This window comes from Pollicipes pollicipes, unplaced genomic scaffold, assembly GCF_011947565.3.
Source record: "Pollicipes pollicipes isolate AB1234 unplaced genomic scaffold, Ppol_2.1 Scaffold_4740;HRSCAF=5597_pilon_pilon_pilon, whole genome shotgun sequence".
Lineage (NCBI taxonomy): Eukaryota > Metazoa > Arthropoda > Thecostraca > Pollicipedomorpha > Pollicipedidae > Pollicipes > Pollicipes pollicipes.
The window spans coordinates 21,486,064-21,505,842 of record NW_023596545.1 but is presented as its reverse complement, the minus strand read 5'-3'; the positions used below and the strand labels follow the sequence as shown (position 1 = coordinate 21,505,842).

The following is a 19,779-nucleotide window of genomic DNA, read 5'->3' as shown; positions in this document are numbered from 1 at the left end:
TTGTCCGACGGGCTCAGTTCCGACCTGCAGCGACCGGCTCCCATTGCCTGTGTCGGTCAGTGACCGGGTCGCTATCAGTTGTGCCCTGCACGTGCAGGCCGCGGGGAATCCCGTCAGCCGGCACGTCCGCACAAAGACGTGCGCGCGGAGTCGTGACGTGTTGAGCAGATAGTGGTCCCGGCTGACATGACAGTGGCCCCGACTGACATAACGTGGAGGACAAACTGCTCGGGCCGCGCTGAATCGGCCGGCTCGCTCACCTGGTACGAGTACGTGGGCTTGACGATGTAGCGCGACATTTCCTGGTGGAAGACGGGCGTGGCCGAGCCGGACATGGGCGGCACGATCCAGACCCAGTCGGCCGGGCAGCCGCCGCGCAAGCGCTGCTCGTTTTCCATGAACTTCATGAACGAATCGGCCGCAGTGTGGTGGTCCACGATCGTCACGTTGGCCTCCTGCGACACGTCACACGGGAGCGTTCAGCCTGGCTCGTGGGCGGCCCCTCCCCCCCCCCCCCCCTTCGCCGGCTGGGGCCATGTCAGCTCAAGTACGCCGAGGCGTTTCCCAGACAGAAAAGTCCACAAACGACTGCACGCTTACTGGCCGACTGGCAAATTAGGCTATGATAGATTTAAAATTAGGTTTCAGCGGCCCAATAGCTGCGTACGGCTGCGTTGTTAGCAGCTCCACAGTTGTCACTACGACTCCGACGTGGCGTGAACATAAACATGACGTGAGCGGCACACGACGTTCCGTTTTCCTGAAGCCACGCACTCTTTCTGAGAAACCCCGACCGCCGCCCCCCCCCCCCCCCCCTCACCCTCCCATCCTGACCGGAAATTACAACGCCGGTAGCGGTCGCGATGAAGCGAGATGAAGTACTGTGATGGGGACAAACAAAAGGTACATCATTGACAGTGAACATGCTGCCCAAAAACAGATAGAATATAGACATACGATCCCAACAGCATCCACCCGCGTATCGCGCTGATCTGGTTAAACTGCTGAGTTCGGTAAGGGAAAACTGCCAAGCCCTATCCCGCTGGGGAGGGAAAACGATGCCCCCAGAGGAATCGTGCAAAAGAAAGTCATTTCAGATCAAGGTCAGCTCTATGTTTCTGTTCGAGGAACGTATCTGTAAAGGCATGTGGGGCGTAGGAATGCAAATTTGCATAGAATTTCGATTTCACATTTTCAGTCTTACTGATGTTTCATTCGCTCTGTACCTCACTTACTTTGCCCAAGTATCTCGCTTGATAAGCCTGTTCGCTTAATGATGCTTGGTCCATATTACAACATATCTCAAATGGATTGTACTGCCGATTGCAACCCATTATTCTGAGAAAGCCTGAAGAGCGGATTGTGATCCTGTATGTGTACATGAAACGACTGGGTACTGGACTGCCGCTCACTAGAAATGGGTTTTGCCCTCCGCGTATCAGCCTGCATCGGCGGTGTCCCATGTATCAACACGCATCGGCGATGCCCCACGTATCAACACGCATCGGCGATGCCCCACGTATCAACACGCATCGGCGATGCCCCACGTATCAACACGCATCGGCAATGCCCCCGAGTCAACACGCATCGGCGATGCCCCACGTATCAACACGCATCGGCAATGCCCCCGAGTCAACACGCTTCGGCGATGCCCCACGTATCAACACGCATCGGCGATGCCCCCGAGTCAACACGCATCGACGATGCCCCACGTATCAACACGCATCGGCGATGCCCCACGTATCAACACGCATCGGCGGTGCCCCATGTATCAATAAATTTACCCAACAATTTTTTGGTCGAGGTAGAGTATAAGATGAGCACAAACATTTCACATATATATATATATATATATATATATATATATATATATATATATAACATAACAAGGATTAACGTAACCCTCGTGCAGTAAGTAACGGCGCAGATTTGAGTACAAAAACTTCTCAGGTAGGCAACTTTGCTATTTCTGAACTCGTTTAGATCGTGATCTGCCGTGCCGGTGGAGATAACGTCTGTGTGCCGGTGACCCCGACTGACCTGGAAGCTGTGCAGCACGGCCAAGTTGATCTCCACCAGCGCCTGGTCCTTCCACAGGTTCCGGTAGTTGGACGTGTCCAGGCCCATGTGCTTGGCGATTGTCTAAGGGTCGAACCGTCAGCTATCACACAGGGTGTGGCGACAACAGCCTATTTCACCCTCATAAACTGGTACGCTCTGACAACTCTTTCTTCTTTCCATATGAAATTCGCACACGTTGTGTTGCCTTCTCTCTCTCTCTCTCTCTCTCTCTCTCTATTCTCTCTTCTCTCTCTCTCTCTCTCTCTCATCTCTCTATCTCTCTCCTCTCTCTTCTCTATCTCTCTCTCTCTCTCTCTCTCTCTTCTCTCTCCTCTCCTTCTCTCTCTCTCTCTCTCCTCTCTCTCTCTCTCTCTCTCTCTCTCTCTCTCCGTCTCTCTCTCTCTCTCTCTCTTCTCTCTCTCTCTCTCCTCTCCTCTCTATCTCTTCCTCCTCTCTCTCTCTCTCTTCTCTCCCTCTCTCTCCTCTCTCTCTTCTCTCTCTCTCTTCCTCTCTCTTCTTCTCTCTCTCCTCTCCTCTCTTCTCTCTCTCTTCCTCTTCTCTCTCTCTCTCTCTCTCTCTCTCTCTCTCTCTCTCTCTCTCTCTCTCTCTCTCTCTCTCTCTCTCTCTCTCTCTCTCTCTCTCTCTCTCTCTCTCTTCTCTCTCTCTCTCTCTCTCTCTCTCTCTCTCTCTCCTCTCTCTCTCTTCTCTCTCTCTTCTCTCTCTCTCTCTCTCCTCTCTCCTTCTCCCTCTACTTCTCTCCCTCTCCTTCTCCCTCTCCTTATCCCTCTCCTTCTGCCTCGCCTTCTCCTTCTCCTCTCCTTCTTTCCCCCTCTTCCTCTCCGTTTTCTTTCTCGCTCTGTCCAAATCACCCAGGATTAAACGTTACAAATTATGTTCCAAATATTTACTGCTTGTAGCTTGTTCTTTGTAGCAAAACAGCTGAGTTCAAGCAACGTAATATTCTAAAATCACGGTGCATGTTCGCTCACCATCCAACGCACATGCGCACACCAATAGTGGGTGAGCATGCATGGCAAACATAACGTGCCCGTCCAGGGTACGACAATGCGGATGCTCCACCAGTGGCATGCATCTGGCCTGCAGAGGCATCGAGGACTGCACACAAGTGGTCACCTCGACGTCGCTGCAAACGGAACCACTCCCCGCCACGGGATAGTAACTCGACAGCGCCAGCAGTATCGCCGGATGTAAAGCCTTGTCAAACAGGTTTGTAGGACGTGCCAGGAGCGTGTGCACTGCGCACCGATCCGGCCACTGCACATATGAGGAGGCAAGGCGGGCAAGCCGAGCACATACAGCCCGGATACCATCGTCCACGCCAGGCTCAAATACACGTTATTGCATACTCCAAGCATTCATCTCCACTGGGGCAAAAGACGGATGGGGAATCTCCTTTTCCCCAAATAAAGTTTTTCCAGCACGCAATGCAAAAAAAAAACTGCCTTGGTCTACGGGCTCAACAAGACATTTTTACAGGAGGCATAGCAATTGTGTTTCTATGCGAAACCCAAGTCAACACCTATGGAAGGTTTTCTATCCCCCAAAATATTTTAAAGATAAGATGGTGAAGGTCATCTATGATATATGTTTTTGAGAAAGCTGCGCGTGTGTCTCCCACCTTCATTACACACAAAAGTGTAAAGAAAGTTATGTAGCAGCAGTAATTGTGTACTGGACAGCGATAAAGTTTGTGAAATGAGTGCAGCATGCAAGACAAAAATAGAATGTTTTACACGAAGCAACACCTGAATATATCACACTTCAATGCGCTGTTTTCGTCTAATGAAACCGGATGTGTGCTTTTCAGCGCTGCTCACTTGTCTTATCTGCTCATACTTGCAGTGTTTTGACACAACTCTGCTCCCGTAGGAGGCCTTTAGGAAATCTTGCAGCTTTTTTCTCAAGTAGAACATAAGACGCAGGTAACGTAGCTCACCGCCCCTGTTCTTCAGCCGACAAAGGCCTCGTTAGGGGTTGTCTGGGATGGCAGCCAGGGCGCTGCAATAGTGCGAGCGCTAGAGGGAGTGCCCCGAATTACCTGCTGTGCTCGGCTTTTCCCGTCTCTCCCGAGGTACATTTCAAAATATAAATAGATAAGACGGTACTGATAGACTTATACCTTGGACAAAACCCAGAAGAATGGAGATATAGACGCGTCGATATTTCGGCAACATGCCGTTTTCAAAGCGAATAGCAGAAGTAAATTGTGCTATCCTCTCCACAGAAATGGGCTGTGCTATTCTCCGTATTGAAAGAGGGCCATGATATTAATGCATGGAATTCACTTCTGCTACTCGCTTCGATAAAGGCATGTTGCCGAAATATCAACGCATCTTTATCTCCATTCTTCTGGTTTTTCTCCCAGAAATAATGCTATTACTACTGTCTTATCTAATTGCGTACTATTCCTCGAAAATGCCCACAGCAACTTATCTAACTCAAAACATAAGCATCAACATACGACCCAAAATATTGGCACCTGAACAAAAAGCACAAACTTGACATGAGCCCATGTTGAGATTTTACGGCCCGAATTGATGCCATTTAACGAGAGACGCTCCGCGAGCCATCATCGCGAGGAGCGGACGCAGGAGGCCCGAGCTCTGGCTTACCTCGAGCATGTTGTAGCGCTGCGGATCGCAGAGGTCGCGCGCCGCCACCTCGGTGCTCATGTACCAGCCGCTGAAGGGACAGGCGGTGAACTCGATGCCTCCGCAGTCGAACATCATGCCGGAGACGGCCGGTAGCACGTACCACTGCAGACCCAGCTCCTTGAACCACGGGTACCTGCGGCCACCACCCGAGCCGTCAGAGGCCCCCACCGAGGTCCAAGTCAAGGCCAGAGGAGGGAAGTCGAGACAGCAGCTGGGGCCGGAGATCAGGGCGGGCGGGAAAGGCGAGTCAGGAGAGCGGCAAACTGGGACGGATGAGAGCGGCAGGGATGGCGTCAGAAGGGGCGGAGGGGATAACAAGAACGGCCAGGAGAGGGGAAAGGGGCCAGGGATCAGGAGGTACCAGAGCGCCAGGAGGTCAGGCGAGGCGTGCCTGCGCAGGAGCGGCAGCCAAGCCAGGAAACTGAGGCAAAAGGTTGCGGCTGGAGATGGCGGGCACAGGAAATAAAAAGGACCATGATACTACTTCTACTTGCAGTTTCCAAGAAATGCTCACCGCACTTGGGGTCTTGATGTTCAGTTTGCCCTTTCTGCCGCGACGTGCCGCAAAAATTTACAGGCAGGGAAATTTAGACAGATTTAGGCTCGGGCGGATATAAGCTTTCCAAACGACGATGTCAAACGACAAGTTGGACAAACGCCAGCCCGGAGTGAGGGTGGGCTGGCACGGCTTCGAGACGGCGGCGGCTTCAGCGGCCAGCGCACGTGACCGACAGGCGCCTTGCGCCGTTCGACCCACTTCAGCGCTACCCTCAGCCTCTTTTATTTTAATGAGGCGAAGAAAAGGCCGGCGGCGGCAACACAGCCGATAGCGCGGCTCCGACGGCGCCGGAGGCCAGCCTGCTGCGATCCCGGCGGATGGCTGACCCCGGAGCATCGTGGCAAGGGTCGCGCGGGGCCGTATTAGTATTGCGCACGAATCAGTCGGTGCAGGGAAAGCACACGAAGCTCGTGCATCGGCGCATGCCGGACGGCGGCTGCCACTGAGACAAATAACCCAGTGACCCCCACTTACATCAGTTGGCCATGAATCAAGCGTTACATCGTGGTGCGGAGACGAGGGTCCATCCGAGAAGCCTCTAGCCCAATTCTGCGACTAAGTAGGGTGTATTTCTGGTTCCAGAGTCCTCACTGAACACGTGCGTCACGTGATGAGCAGTCTTGCCTAGCCGCAGCTTTTTCCGCGCTGGGTGTCGTGGCACTCACTGGGAGCTAGGAGAATTCAGTGGGCGGCAAGGACACTCAGTGGGCATCAGGAGCACTCACTGAGTGTCTGACATACTTCCTGGACGTCAGAGGCGCTCAAGGGATGTCGGGTTGCTCCCCCCCACCCGGGAGTCAGTGCGCTTCATGAGTGCCGGGGCACCCTCTGGGCGCCAGCACACTCGTTGAACGTCAGGGCGCTCAGTGGGCATCAGAGACATTACCTGGCAGTCAGTGACACTAACCAGGCGACGAGGACACTTACTTGGGATGCGAGATCTCCACCCGCATGATCAGCTCTGGTGGAATGTCAAAGTACTCCGGGTCCTGGGCGTTGGCCGACAGCACCATCGGCAGGATGTCGAAGCGGGTGCCCTTGCTCTTCCAGCCCAGCTTCTTGCAAACCTTTGGGGGACGAGTGTGCGGTCAGCACTCGGTCTCAGCACTCAGTCGTCACTACTGTACCCAGTGCAGCACTCAGCCGTCACTACTGCACCCTGTGCAGCACTCAGGCGTCACTACTGTGCCATGCGCAACAATCAGTCGTTGGCACTGTACCCAGTGCACCCAACGGGAGGGGCTCCTCAAGACCCATTCTCTTTAACTCAGCTGTCACGCAAGGGCCTCCTGCCGACCCGTGCACTTAAGCTAGCCATCTTGAGTGAACGGCCTACATTCGGCCATGGTGCAATGCCGTCCGCTAAATAAAGGCGTCATATGACAGTTCGGGAATTTTTGTTTCAAATGCAGTGTTACAAACAACTTGATTACGAACCATAAATGCATCAGATTTTGTTATTTTGCAACTATTTACTTGAGCTCAGACGTAAATAAGCACGTTTTAAGACACACTGATTGCGATGAAGCCATCTAAAATGTCACCACCGTCAGTATATTATGATGATAAATGACACTATCTGCACGCATGTGCACGCATTAAGGTTTGTTGCAAAGATCCCTACAGACCTCTTGACTTACGGAAGATTGATTTGCAAAGCTTTTTCAAAACATGACATGCATAAACAGTTTGGTCAGGAAGACTGGCATGGCATACCCGAGTTCTGACGCACTGCACACAGCGTTGTTGCGTGGATGTGCTACTAATATAAGCATCTACTCTCCAGTACCTTGGTAGTTCTCATTTCTCAACACGTCATTTAGTACAAGGGAGCTATGAGTTGTGTAACTGTTCGGCATAAAAGGTTGAAAATACTGATATCCTCGATGAACCTGACTGGAGCATAACCACCGAAGAGCAAAGCATGCAATTCCGCCAAAACGGCTGGCCGTAAAGGATTGAAACGTACCGGGCCAGATTTCCAGGAAGCTGTTTAAGCAGCTGACATGCCTTTCGCCTTGTTTTGTTTTTTAAAGATACTCCAAATCTTTTGATTGAATTTTTTCAGCGATCGGCACCGACGCTGTGCAGTGTTTGTCGCGTGCCCTGACACCACCACCCGAACGGTACTGACGCTGCGCAGTGTCTGTTGCGTGTGCCCTGACACCACCACCCGAACGGTACTGACGCTGCGCAGTGTCTGTTGCGTGTGCCCTGACACCACCACCCGAACGGTACTGACGCTGCGCAGTGTCTGTTGCGCGTGCCCTGGCACCACCCTCAAACGGTACTGACGCTGCGCAGTGTCTGTTGCGCGTGCCCTGACACCACCACCCGAACGGTACTGACGCTGCGCAGTGTCTGTTGCGCGTGCCCTGACACCACCACCCGAACGGTACTGACGCTGCGCAGTGTCTGTTGCGCGTGCCCTGACACCACCACCCGAACGGCACTGACGCCGTGCAGTGTCTGTTGCGCGTGCCCCGACACCACCACCCGAACGGTACTGACGCTGTGCAGTGTCTGTTGCGCGTGCCCTGACACCACCACCCGAACGGTACTGACGCTGTGCAGTGTCTGTTGCGCGTGCCCTGGCACCACCACCCGAACGGAACTGACGCCGTGCAGTGTCTGTTGCGCGTGCCCTGACACCACCACCCGAACGGAGCTGACGCTGTGCAGTGTCTGTTGCGCGTGCCCTGACACCACCACCCAAATGGTGCTGACGCTGCGCAGTGTCTGTTGCGCGTGCCCTGACACCACCACCCGAACATAAACTTCCGGGCCAACGGCAGAATTTGGCGGCGAACGCGTAACGTGTCGCTCTCTTCGGCACGGTCTCACCACCCTCTGACCTCATCTGCCCCTTACTCTGACCTGCCCTCTGACATTAACTGACTTTAATCGCGGTCGCTGTCACTGGCGGTAGGCTGCTTCAGTCAAGGGTAAATTGCGGGAGCCGAAGGCGACTCGAACCCACCCCGCCGCCGGTGGGTGAATCGAACCCACCCCGCCGCTGGTGGGTGACTCGGATGGCTGGCACTCCAACCGAATGAGCTATCGGATCTGGTGTGATGTTTCCAAGGTTTTCTCTGTGTTCGAGCCCATGTTTATAAAATACGTTAGGAACTGGCCCCAACCAAACTCTTTGTAGCTGCTGATACCCTGACAATCGCCGCCGCATTATCACCGATCAATATCGGCCGGAACGGGCCCATTTTCCTCTCGATGGCTTCAAGGAACTGTGAAAGGCGCCCGATTGTAATCTGCCTCAAGTGCCACCCACGACCGTTTCAGCCGCGGCTTCTGGATCCTCTAGCATGAATCGAACGTCCGAATACCACTGCCGAGCGGCCGCCGGATCTGAGGACGCCGCGCCAAAATAGCCCGCATCTCATTATCGGCCGCAGCGGATATCCCCGAGTCGACCGCCAGCTGCACTTCTGAGATGAACGCTGGTGGAGCGGCTGTATAAGTTAGACACCGATTTAGGGTCGAGTCGGCCTCGTGGGTCAGCAGCGAAGGCTTCCGAGCCGCCCACACGCCGCCTGTCAGCGGCGGCGGAGACCGACTGACCCTCCACTACCGACCACCGGCGGCGGCCGACCGAGCGCCGCTCCGCCTCCGCCGTCCTCCGCCTCCGCCGTGCGGCGTGTCGTCCGGCAGTGCCTCCCGCCCCGCGGCGCCTCCCACCCCCGCGGCGCCTCCCGTCCCGTGACTGCCCTTACCTCAGTGAACTCGACGTTGGCCGGGTCACCAGTGATGGTTCCGTCCTCGTTGCGGTAGCCGGCGTAGGAGACGAGCTGCTGGTTCCAGACGCGGTAGTCGTGCTCGCCGTCGGTCCGCTGCGGGAACACGGTGATGGCCGACCTGCGGCGGCCGGCCGGCCGAGTCAGCGGCGCAGCACGCCGGGGCACCGCAGCCGTCATCAGCATACTGGACTTGGTGATCTCGTCATAATAGATGGCACCGTTGTCAGTATATTCCTCCCATGCTAGTGTATATGCGCATCGTGCACAGTCTATACCGCACCTTTTATCTTATACCGTGCCCAACATCTTTAAGGGACTGTGCTAGCTGCTTCCCAGATGTGACGTCCTTAATTACTTGTTTACTCCCGCCTAAGTAGAATTGATTTTTCTGGTCGATTAAGGCCGACTTCAAGTCCTTACCTGAGGTTGCCCTTGTTGGTGGTGTACTTGATGTGGTTGCAGATGGCGTCGAACATCTGACCCGCGGTGGTGACGTAACGAGCATCAAACAGCTGCCAAACCAAGGCAAGGCCTGTAAGACTTCGGCAGGCAGACAGGCACAGCAATGCCGCTCAGGCATATGCCAGAAAGGTGGTACGATGACCTAGATTGGTAGCCGTGGCGATAATTAAACATCTTTAACACTAACGTATGAAAGCCTGGCCTAAGGATTGTGTGTTCCAAACACTTGAGGTTGTGTATTCTAGCATATCTATTATCGACATATGCACGCCATGTGCACGGAATGCAGCATTGGTACCGCAGCCGCGCACATGCTTCTGTTCGACGGAGTTTCCAAAAGCTCCTGGTCCTGCAAAGCATTTCGCTGATGCCAACCGCGCACAGCATCACCTGGTCTCTAGCTTCCCTTCCCCGACTCACAGTCTCCCATGCCCCCCCCCCCCCCCCCCCCCCCCGGCCGGTGGCCTCACCGTCAGCTTGTTCCATTGGATCCTGCCGATGCAGCGGTAGGCGTTGCGCCATGCCATCTTGGCGCCGTAGGTGAGCTCCTGCGTGGTCAGTTGGTAGGTGCCAGTGCGGGCGACCTCAGCCTGGATCTGCTCCCAGCGCGCCTGGTGCTGCTCGCTCGGCGGCCTGCGGCACAGCGGCGCTAGCTAGCAGGAGGTGCCGCTCGCTCGGCGGCCTATGGCATAGCGGCGCTCGCTAGCAGGGGCCGCCGCGGTGCACAGCGGCCGCAGCCGGTGCTGGGGACGTCCAGGGCAGTCCGCCTGGGAACTGGTCCAATGCAGCACCACGCCGAGCCACGAAAACGGAGCTAAGCCGGTGGGGATGTCGTACAAGTGTTGACAGGATAGCCCGTGCACAATCCACCCGTTCATGGGCAGTCGCTGACGGCGCAGACGACTCACCCTGGATAGGGCGGTATTCCTCGAGAAGACCTCCGCTGGGGGAGGACATGGTGTCTCATTAGGATGAACCCACCACTCTGAGCGGACCTGCTTCGGGGCTCACCTGTTCATGGAGCGGTAATAGCCGTCGATGAACTCCTTGGCCTCCGTGAGCAGGACGTCGCGGGAGCGTGGCGTGCCTCGCGGACGGTCCTGGTGCTCGGGCGAGCGCGGGAACATGACGCTGCCGCCGCAGTGTTTCGGCTGACATGGGGTGTCCTGCGCGGACCAGGGGCGGCTGGTCAGGGCAGGTCGCACCGCCCCACAAACCCTGAGAGTCCCACAACGAAGCATTAACCCCCTCCCTCCCCCCCCTCCCCACCCCCCTAACGGCTAGCGGCCTCAAACAGCCAGGGGTACTGTAACGACGAACTGACCCTCACGGCTGGTGGCAGCAAACGACCCGGGGTTCCCGAGCCGACGAACTGACTCCCGAAGGCAGCCGAGACAGCGTGAGGCCGTGAATGGCCCAGCACGCTGGTCATAAGCCGTCCTTAAGAGCAAAAGGCTTCCGAGACGAACAGGACCAAGCATGCGGAGGCCTCTGAAGGGACCTGAATGCTTTTATTCGGGTTCAGGGGCGCGTCGACAACATCGGTCCTTTTGCGCCCGGAAAGAGAGTTGAATGTGCGTAAACGAAAGATGGTGAAGACGGCATACAGCCAACAGCGCTGTGGCCTAATGCTGATTTTCCGCTTCCGTGCATCGCAGTGCTGTACTATGGTGATCTACCGTCGCATGCATGGCAAATTTACGGATCAGTTCATGCCTACGTGACACGGAGGATACGATAACACTGACACCCTTATTCTTTGTAAAATAATCTTCCAGGGAGATGGGGAGAAGATGCGTTGATGCTTCGGCTACCTTAACCAAACCAATATGAACAGTCAATTCTAAATTCACAACTGCCTGCCGATCCCACTCGATTGTTCAGTTGCTTTTCAACAGCAGCACAATTTGTACAAGTCTCCAACATTCAGGGAATTAAACGAGTAGTAATGATCAGCCATTTATGCGATACGGTGTATACCTAACCAACGATTATAATGTGTAAAGAATGCGTGTGCATACAAAGTCATGCAAATCGTCAGCACAACAGAAAGGCATAAAATAAAAAAATGGCAAATAATACATGGTTTAAAAATGAATTGATACACGTACACCTATTTTTCAGCATTTCAGTGCTTCGTTGGATATACACTGTGACGTATCAATGACTGGCAATGGCTCCATGTTTAATTTCCTTGATGGTGGTGGTTTGACCGCGAAAAATCGGGTGGAATCGGCAGGTCATTTTGAATTTGGGATGTATTATCAATATTTGTGTCAATAAAAGTATGCAGGTGAAATACCAATACATCTATCGCTCCTTTCTAATGGTCTAGTGGTCTGAAGCCCGTCTCGGTGGCTCAGTTGGTAAGAGCGCCTGTATTCCGATCCATCTACCCATGGAAGGGTGGGTTCGAGTCGCTTTAGGGCGCTTGCTATTTGCCCTTGGCAGGGCTGGCCTGTAGTCGGTGGCAGCGGTCGCGTGCCGAGCATTGCGGCACGTTAGGCTTTCGCCACTAAATTCTGCCGTTGCCTGGAATTGCGTGATCGGATGGTGGGGGTCAGGGCTCACACAACAAGCACCGCTTAGCGTGCGCTGATCCCAGAAATCCATCCATTCAAAGGGTTCGGATCAAATTTATTAAAAAAGTTATTCTATAGGGCGGATATAGGGCGAACAGCACTGTCTCATCTATATGCATAATGTTTCTCGCAGTTGCACTTAACAATTTAAGTAGCACGGAAAAGGTTTTGTGCCAGAGCTTGAGGGACACAGCCATGTTCAACAAGCGGCACGAAATGGATGACCAAACACCATGGCCAAGGGCCACTTGCAGCCAGTTGCAGAAGCCGTTCTCCACCATGGCCGGCTACTGTTGGTCAGGTTACCAGCCTCTCCGTGACCGTGACGGCTACTGATGCCGCTCCGTGACCGTGACGGCTACTGATGCCGCTCCGTGACCGTGACGGCTACTGATGCCGCTCCGTGACCGTGACAGCTACTGATGCCGCTCCGTGACTGTAACGGCTACTGATGCCGCTTTCTGACCATGTCGACTACTGATGTCGCTCCCTGGCCGTGACTGTAAGACAGAGGGCGGATATTGCGCCGATCGCGCGGTGCGGGAGTCGCAGCGCCCATATTGTGTGGGATCTGCTCCACCCCGCTCATCAGCGTCATCTGCAGAATCTCTACGCGAAGTATGCTCAATGATTGCTTTGACGCATCCCTCGACAGTGTCGCTCACGACTTTACAGCCCTTACGCAGTATTAATGTGCAGTAAATATCACGGCTGAAAGGCTGTTCTTGGCTATTTGCTGCTGCACAAACCGGTTCTGAAACGGCAGTCGAAACCAAGCACTTTCCGAAGCCAAGGCGGAAAGGATTTGCGACTCGCCAGATATGGCTGCAGGGATGCTTATTTTATTGTCGTCATCAACGCAAAGCCTCGACGGGAAGTGTTGAATCCAGTGAGCAGGCTAATTATTTCGGTCCAACTGCCATTCGATGGCTGCAGGCATTAGCGGTCCTATCGACTGACAGGCTAGATATGGTCGAACCGTGGCACACGCTTGGTTTGAGGGGAGTGTTATATGAGCCGATTTTACGATGAATTAAGGCAAATAATTTTTTAAAAGTTTCTTTTAAGTTTAAGTACCCACTTGACACAAACAAAAACAAATTGTTGTCAAATTTCACACGCATGCAAAATGTGAACCACGCGTATCCAGCCATGAGTTAATCATATAAAACGACACTATTTAGAGACCTTGATATTCAATCCCTATCTTTATTTTACCCAAATTCTGGAGGAAATCTAGCATGACAACCAGCCGCGCGAATCGGTTGAGGGCGTTAGACGCCGGCTGCGCCATTATTGTTTACATCGGTGCTGTGTGGTGCACGGAGGTCTTTGAGGATCACTTAATGTAAGGATCATTCATCGTGGATCGTGTTTAAACATTTAAACTCTGTACGGAATATATGTGAATAGGGGCGCGACCAAGATAAAGCCGTTTGTTTCGTCCCGTCTGCGTCAGCGATGCCACCCAATATTAAAAAAGTTCGAAATTATTTCGTTAGAGAGAGGTCTTCACCTCTCCATAATACTACGATCTTGCTTACCGCCAGCCAAACGAAAGAGCATAATCTTACTTACAGCCAACATAGCGGAAGAGCATAATCTCGCTTACAGCAGCCAATTGAAAGAGCACAATCCCGCTTACAGTCAGCCAAACGACAGAGCATCGTCTTCCTTACAACCAGCCAGACGAAAGATCATAATCTTGCTTGCAGTCAGCCAAGCGATACTTCATCAAACTATGCGTCTTTACAAACATGTTTTTAAATGCATGCACGAAGATTTTGACCGACAATCGCTGATAGATGCATGTGGTTCAAAAACAAATGCAGATTTTTTAACTTTTAAAAAGCATTGCACTATAATCAGTTGTGAAAACGGTCATGATCTTGGCTTCGGCAAGGACGAAAGCATTTTCTTTTTTCTCCCGCTTCTCATGAATCGTTGTTCTTCTTTGGGGCAGAAACAGTTCAGGAGACACAAATGCTGCCAATGTTGGTGTTCTGAGCACCGGAGCGCTGCAGGGACTGTGTTCTGAGCACCGGAGCGCTGCAGAATCTGTGTTCTGAGCACCGGAGCGCTGCAGAGACTGTGGTCTGAGCACCGGAGCGCTGCATGGACTGTAAGCGTCTGAATGGCGCCGTTGGAAGACGAGCCAAGTATATTTATGAGAAACGCTAGGCCAAGCCAAAACCAAATATCCTTTCAATGATCACCGGTAAAATCGATTTCGGTAAGCTTCATGTTAGAGGAGTCTACAGATCCCTTTCAGTTATTCATGTCAGGGGAGCCTACAAAAGATTGAGAAAGATGGGAATAAAGTTGATGGAACGCATGACAGTCAAAATTAGCAAGTTTTGCCATTTAAGTGGTAAAGTTTCTATAACGTTATCGTTGGAAGCAACGAACTACAGGCTGCATTATGCAGCTTGCGTACTTTCACAAAGAGGCGTGCGGTTTCAACTTATGTGATATATTGTTATCTCCGCAGACCTTGTTAGCAAGCTCCCATGTAATATGTATGGGGACCGGGCTTTAATCAGGGACGCTCTCTATGTTGTCTCATCTTCAGTATGCAGAGCGCTGCTGTTTTGAACACGCCATGCTATTCACAGTTCATGGGTATCTCTAATGTTGAGTCGCGTCTGGCAATATACGGCAGGCACGTTCTCTCAACCAACCTGCACACCTTTTAAGCTGATTGTTGTTTTCCAGAGTAAGTTCAACGCATCTTTCGTGAAAATGTGATACGATACGAATATGAAAAGGCAAATGTCATACTGCACACAGTTGTGGTGCCCGGCTGTCTGCGGGTGAGTCCGTACCTGACCTTCATCGCCCGTTCAACCGGCGCATGTTTTTTTTTTCATTTCCGCTCACGGGTGGCATAGCTGATGCTGATGCGATGATGTGATTGAGGATGATGTGATTGATGATGATGATGTGATGTAATGATGTGACTGCTGGGGCTTATACGGTCTTCGAGGACATGGCGGATGAGCTCGGGAGATGTGACGGCGACATGCACTCCTCACTACAGTTGTCATGTCACGCAAGACTGGCATGGAAGAGGCTCGGGGCTGTCAAATCTGTGGGATAGATATCTGTGCTGTAGGATTTAGCACAATCTGCGTCTGAGCTCACGAGGCTTTTTGCCTTCTAGCATGCGAAGTAAAATTGCAGACTTACACGCGGCCCAAAGTCTGGAGATAATCCCTCATCAACTGCAGCACACCGTTGTTGCAACCGTCCCTTAGAAAGTGTCCCAATAAGAGGATGGATCAAGAAGCGCGGAGTTTTTACGTATGGGCGATGTTCCTTCCTCGGATCATTTTGTTGGTCTGGGAGTTCAGACAACCTCTGCCCCACGCTTATAGGAATATCACTATGTCATGGAAAATACCTGCTATTACTTAAATTAAAGCAAGACAACCATTACTAATGATATATAACTACAACAAACACATTTTCTCATTTATTACAGAGTAAAGCCGAAAGGCAGCGCATGTCGCCGAATTTCTGAGGCATGTGCGATCTGTTAGCTGATCAGCAGATCAGATTGCACTGCTGAACGGGTTAGTTGATCGGCAGTGTAAGGGACTCCTTGGCTCAACGTGCATGCGCTGGGCGGTGCGAGGCAGCTGTTGCAGTGACGTGTCTGACCTCGGCAGTGACACGCCATAAGTTGCCATGCGGGGTCGATTTCGCTGCTGCCCGCCCGAGGCACGTTCAGGCAACGCCACGAAGCGCGTACTGGACCGGTACAAGCGAAAAAACACCACCTGTTGACCTTTGTCGAGCTGAGAGTGATGGCCGCGATTTCATGCCGCATCCATAACGACATTAGCTACAAGCCGCTGACGCACACCCATGTCTCCTATGTAAGAGCAAACCGTCGCAAGACACGCGTTGCCGGCGTATTGCTATCGACCGGCTGGACTTGGCCTGCAGCTACCAAGCTCCTGTTCGCATATTCGTAACTCTGCCTCACCTAGAACCCTATGGCTTACTTCATGTCTAATACCTTTGCCCTATCATTCCTTTCCCCCTATTTAGCATCTCCATACCATAACAGCTATTCAGCATCTTCGTGTCCTTGCGTTGAGTCCATTGTTAATCACAATTCACTACGACAGAATCGACCTTGCCGAGCCTATAAAGGGATGACGCTTCACCTTGCTCGCTCAAGCTATGCAGAGGCTGCGAAGGGTTCACCAGGTCGGCCTCCTCCCTGCCAGCCGGGGCTCGCGGCGGTGAGATGGATGTCGGGAGTGACGGCCTCCCCCCTGCCGGTCGGGGCTCGCGACGGCGAGGTGGATGTCGGGAGTGACGGCCTCCTCCCTGCCGGCCGGGGCTCGCGGCGGCGAGATAGATGTCGGGAGTGACGGCCCCCTCCCTGCCGGCCGGGGCTCGCGGCGGCGAGATAGATGTCGGAAGTGACGGCCCCCTCCCTGCCGGCCGGGGCTCGCGGCGGCGAGATGGCCGCAGAGTAGCGGACGAATCACAGGCGCTTGCGCTGACGCTTACGTCCGCTTAGCAGAACAGCATCTAATACGGCGGCATGTATGGAAGCGGAGGTACCACAGAAGACAGTAAATCCAACTTACCGAATGCAGTACGCCCGTGCGATGGAGATGTAAAATGTACTAGTTCCTCGTAACAGAAGACTTTTTCTTATACTCTTGATCAAGAAGTTGCCTGGGCACATTTGCTGAGCAATGCATTCCTGGCACAATGATGGATCATTTTTGACGTTAGTCGTGTGGAGAAATAACCTCGCGACTACCTATCACTCGGTATTTTTCATTCTGTATGTCTAAAACCGAAAAAAGACTCCTGAAGAACAGCCGAGGGGAAAGCGGTTAAATTGGACTAATGCATCCTCTAACACCACGGAGAGGAGGATAGGCTACGCTTTTTATTACATAAAATCACATCAGCAGTGTATTTGCAAAGTTAACAGCATTCACAAAAGGTGCAGTAAAAGTACGAAGCAAACGAAAAGGGCACCAGCGGACTGTCAAGCCAGCAGACGGAACCGAAGGATGACTGTGCCAGTTAATGATGTCAGTGGAGTGGAAGGTTAGTTGACATGGTGATGGCCCAGGGACCAGCAGCTGGCGCGAGGCCCTGACTGCCACGCCGAACCGTGACATGGTGATGGCCCAGAGACCAGCAGCTGGCGCGCGACCCTGACTGCCACGCCGAACCGGCGGGCTAAACAGCCGCCAGTAGTGTCTGCGGCCATTATTAGTTGTTCTTAGTTATTCTTAGTCCTCTTTAGTCGTTCTCCAACTGTTGGGAAGCCGAGCGTGACGCCTAGATGAGTTTATATAGAAAGAAGCAGTTAAAAAACCTCGAGGCCCTCCCTAAGTTTTGGAGCGCGGTGGAAATGCCGAGTGGGCGTTGTTTCAAGTCGCAGTATCATGAATGTAATTTTGTACGATATAAAACACGCCACATACAAAAACTGAGTCCGGTGTTAAAAGGAGTGCCATACATTTGAAGATATTGAAGTCAGAATTGGAGTTGATGAAATAAAGTCATATATATTGGTGTAAACACAACTTTCACGTGGCTCTGCTCGTAGTTCGAACGGTTCAGTTTTTCCACACTTTACATAGATGCGTGTTTTCCATCGAGGCCAATATTATTCCTGTTGACCACGTGTAAGGTGCAGCAAGATGTAACGAAACCTAAGTACGTAAAACTATACCGCACTGAGCAACTTTCCGATGCAAACAGAACAAAAACAATACACCAGTGTCGAAGTCATGATTCACGAGTCGAATAATGAATCGCTGAACACAGAGCTTCGCATGCTACTTGCATGAGGCACCAGAGGGCTGTCACATTGCCGTGATTTGTCTGGGTGATAAATCAAGTGGAACTGAACGATCAGTTAAGGAACGGTACCCAGAACGCCATCTTTAGAGTTTCGCCACAAAGATACGTCAAAGCTTTACCGATTACAGAGAAAGACTTTATTTCAATAGAAGAAGTGATCGACCAGTCCAGTCATGTAAAATTGATTAAGCTGATAAGAACCACGAAAAGTGGTTACCGGTAGTTAAAATGAAGCACACATATCTGTCTCTTAGCTCAGCAGACCGGCGCACACGAAACGGTTTGGCATCGCCATGCTTCTAACAAACGTCATAACCATAATATGATATACAAATACTGATGCGACACCGACACGGAAGTTTATTTTCTTTGAGTGTTTTAAGCATATACTTTGAAACCTAATGAACGGAGTCGAATCTGGGGTTTCGCTAGGGCAATTATCACTTGCAACATTATTTGACCAGACGGGGCCCTACCGGTTTCGATAGGGCTCCTACCCAAAATTGTGTCAGCTTTGCCGTGGCCATGACCAATATAATGGACTCTAGTCAAACGGTCAAGGCTGTGCCGAGCAGTGCTGCACCGTTAAACTGGCGTCAATTTGCATGTCTCATGGACATAGACAAAACATCTCGCACAATTGTGCAAATCCATTGCAATTGTGTTTCTTCATTTCTGTCTGCATGCTGTGCTTTCTTAATTTTATCTTCAAATATTTAGAGAGCTCCACGTGTTAGCCCACACATGCGCATGTTGAGCTCCCGATATTCCACAAAGACCGTCGAATGCGTGGCGGCCAGAGGTGTGCGTGGAAGGGAGAGAACACTGCATTCAGCCGGCGAGATCTCCGGTCATGTGTCCGACGTCCGAGGAGGGTCGGACGCCATCCACGTGTCCGACGTCCGAGGAGGGTCGGACACGCCATCCGCGCACACTGGACACACGCTTGGCCCGTCGGCGTCCGTAGCCTTCGTGGGTAGGTCACGTACCTGCAGTGCAGAGTTGCACAAAGTGTCGACGTACTCTTGGCCGTTTTCATAGTTCTTCAGCTTCATGAACCTCCTGTTCATGGGGTGGTACTTGGAGCCGATGAAGGGGCAGCCAGAGGCCATGCCGTCCTGTCCGGGGGTCTCCTTCATGGTGGCGAACCCGCTGTGTCGACACCAATGGTGCAGCGGCGGCTCGGCGGGCGGTTATAAGGCAGCGCCGGGTGCCCCTCCCCTCCGGGCGTCCGCGACACGGGCACGGCTATCTCCCCGCGGGGCGACGCACGTCCGCCGCGATCGCTGTGCCACCTGGCGGTCGGCTGGCCAAGCTGACCATCGCGTGGGCCATGGGTGAGATGGGCGGGGCGCGGTAAAGCGGCGGGGCTTTGATGATCGCCCGCACCGACACGGCGCGCTGAGAACTCAACGCACCACGTGACTGGACAAACGAGTCTAAACATCATGCGATTTGCAGCCGACGGTGGCAAGGTGACGGTGTAAACTGAAGGCGCTAGGCTCTCCGCCGAGGCGGTGCCTGGGGCGTGAGATCCGCAGTCTGCGGTTGTACTAACATGGCCAGGTATGCGCGACAAGTAACATAGTGACATAAGCATGTATGCGTGACCGTCAAAGTTTGGGTCGCAGATATTTGGGTGTGGGGTGATTTAAAGCAGTAGCGTGATGGTCCATGACTTGTTTTAAATATATGTTGAGCCCCAAACAGGCTTTTAGCCATTTCTTTTTTAGGGAAAATCTCCGGAAAAGCATCGTTGCCAATCTTACCAGAATAGGGGGAATGGCCGCCCTAATAGGGGGAGGGGGTCGGTGTGACCCCGCCCCTCTATGATTTCTGAG

At 52.7% G+C, this 19,779-nt stretch overlaps 1 protein-coding gene across 1 annotated transcript in view; it reads right to left on the bottom strand.

Annotated features, from left to right (window-relative positions):
• Positions 1 to 19,096, bottom strand: part of LOC119099496 (Nitric oxide synthase) — a 31,657-nt gene extending 12,561 nt beyond the window's left edge. Inside the window, exons 1-9 of the mRNA XM_037222654.1 lie at positions 18,928 to 19,096; positions 10,521 to 10,675; positions 9,980 to 10,142; positions 9,468 to 9,559; positions 9,024 to 9,165; positions 6,223 to 6,362; positions 4,695 to 4,869; positions 2,041 to 2,142; positions 261 to 455 (exon numbers count right to left, since the gene is read on the bottom strand). Coding sequence (XP_037078549.1) covers positions 261 to 455; positions 2,041 to 2,142; positions 4,695 to 4,869; positions 6,223 to 6,362; positions 9,024 to 9,165; positions 9,468 to 9,559; positions 9,980 to 10,142; positions 10,521 to 10,675; positions 18,928 to 19,077 — 1,314 coding nt within the window. The 5' untranslated portion in view covers positions 19,078 to 19,096. The remainder of the gene's footprint in view (positions 1 to 260; positions 456 to 2,040; positions 2,143 to 4,694; positions 4,870 to 6,222; positions 6,363 to 9,023; positions 9,166 to 9,467; positions 9,560 to 9,979; positions 10,143 to 10,520; positions 10,676 to 18,927) is intronic.
• Positions 19,097 to 19,779: the final 683 nt, after the last annotated feature.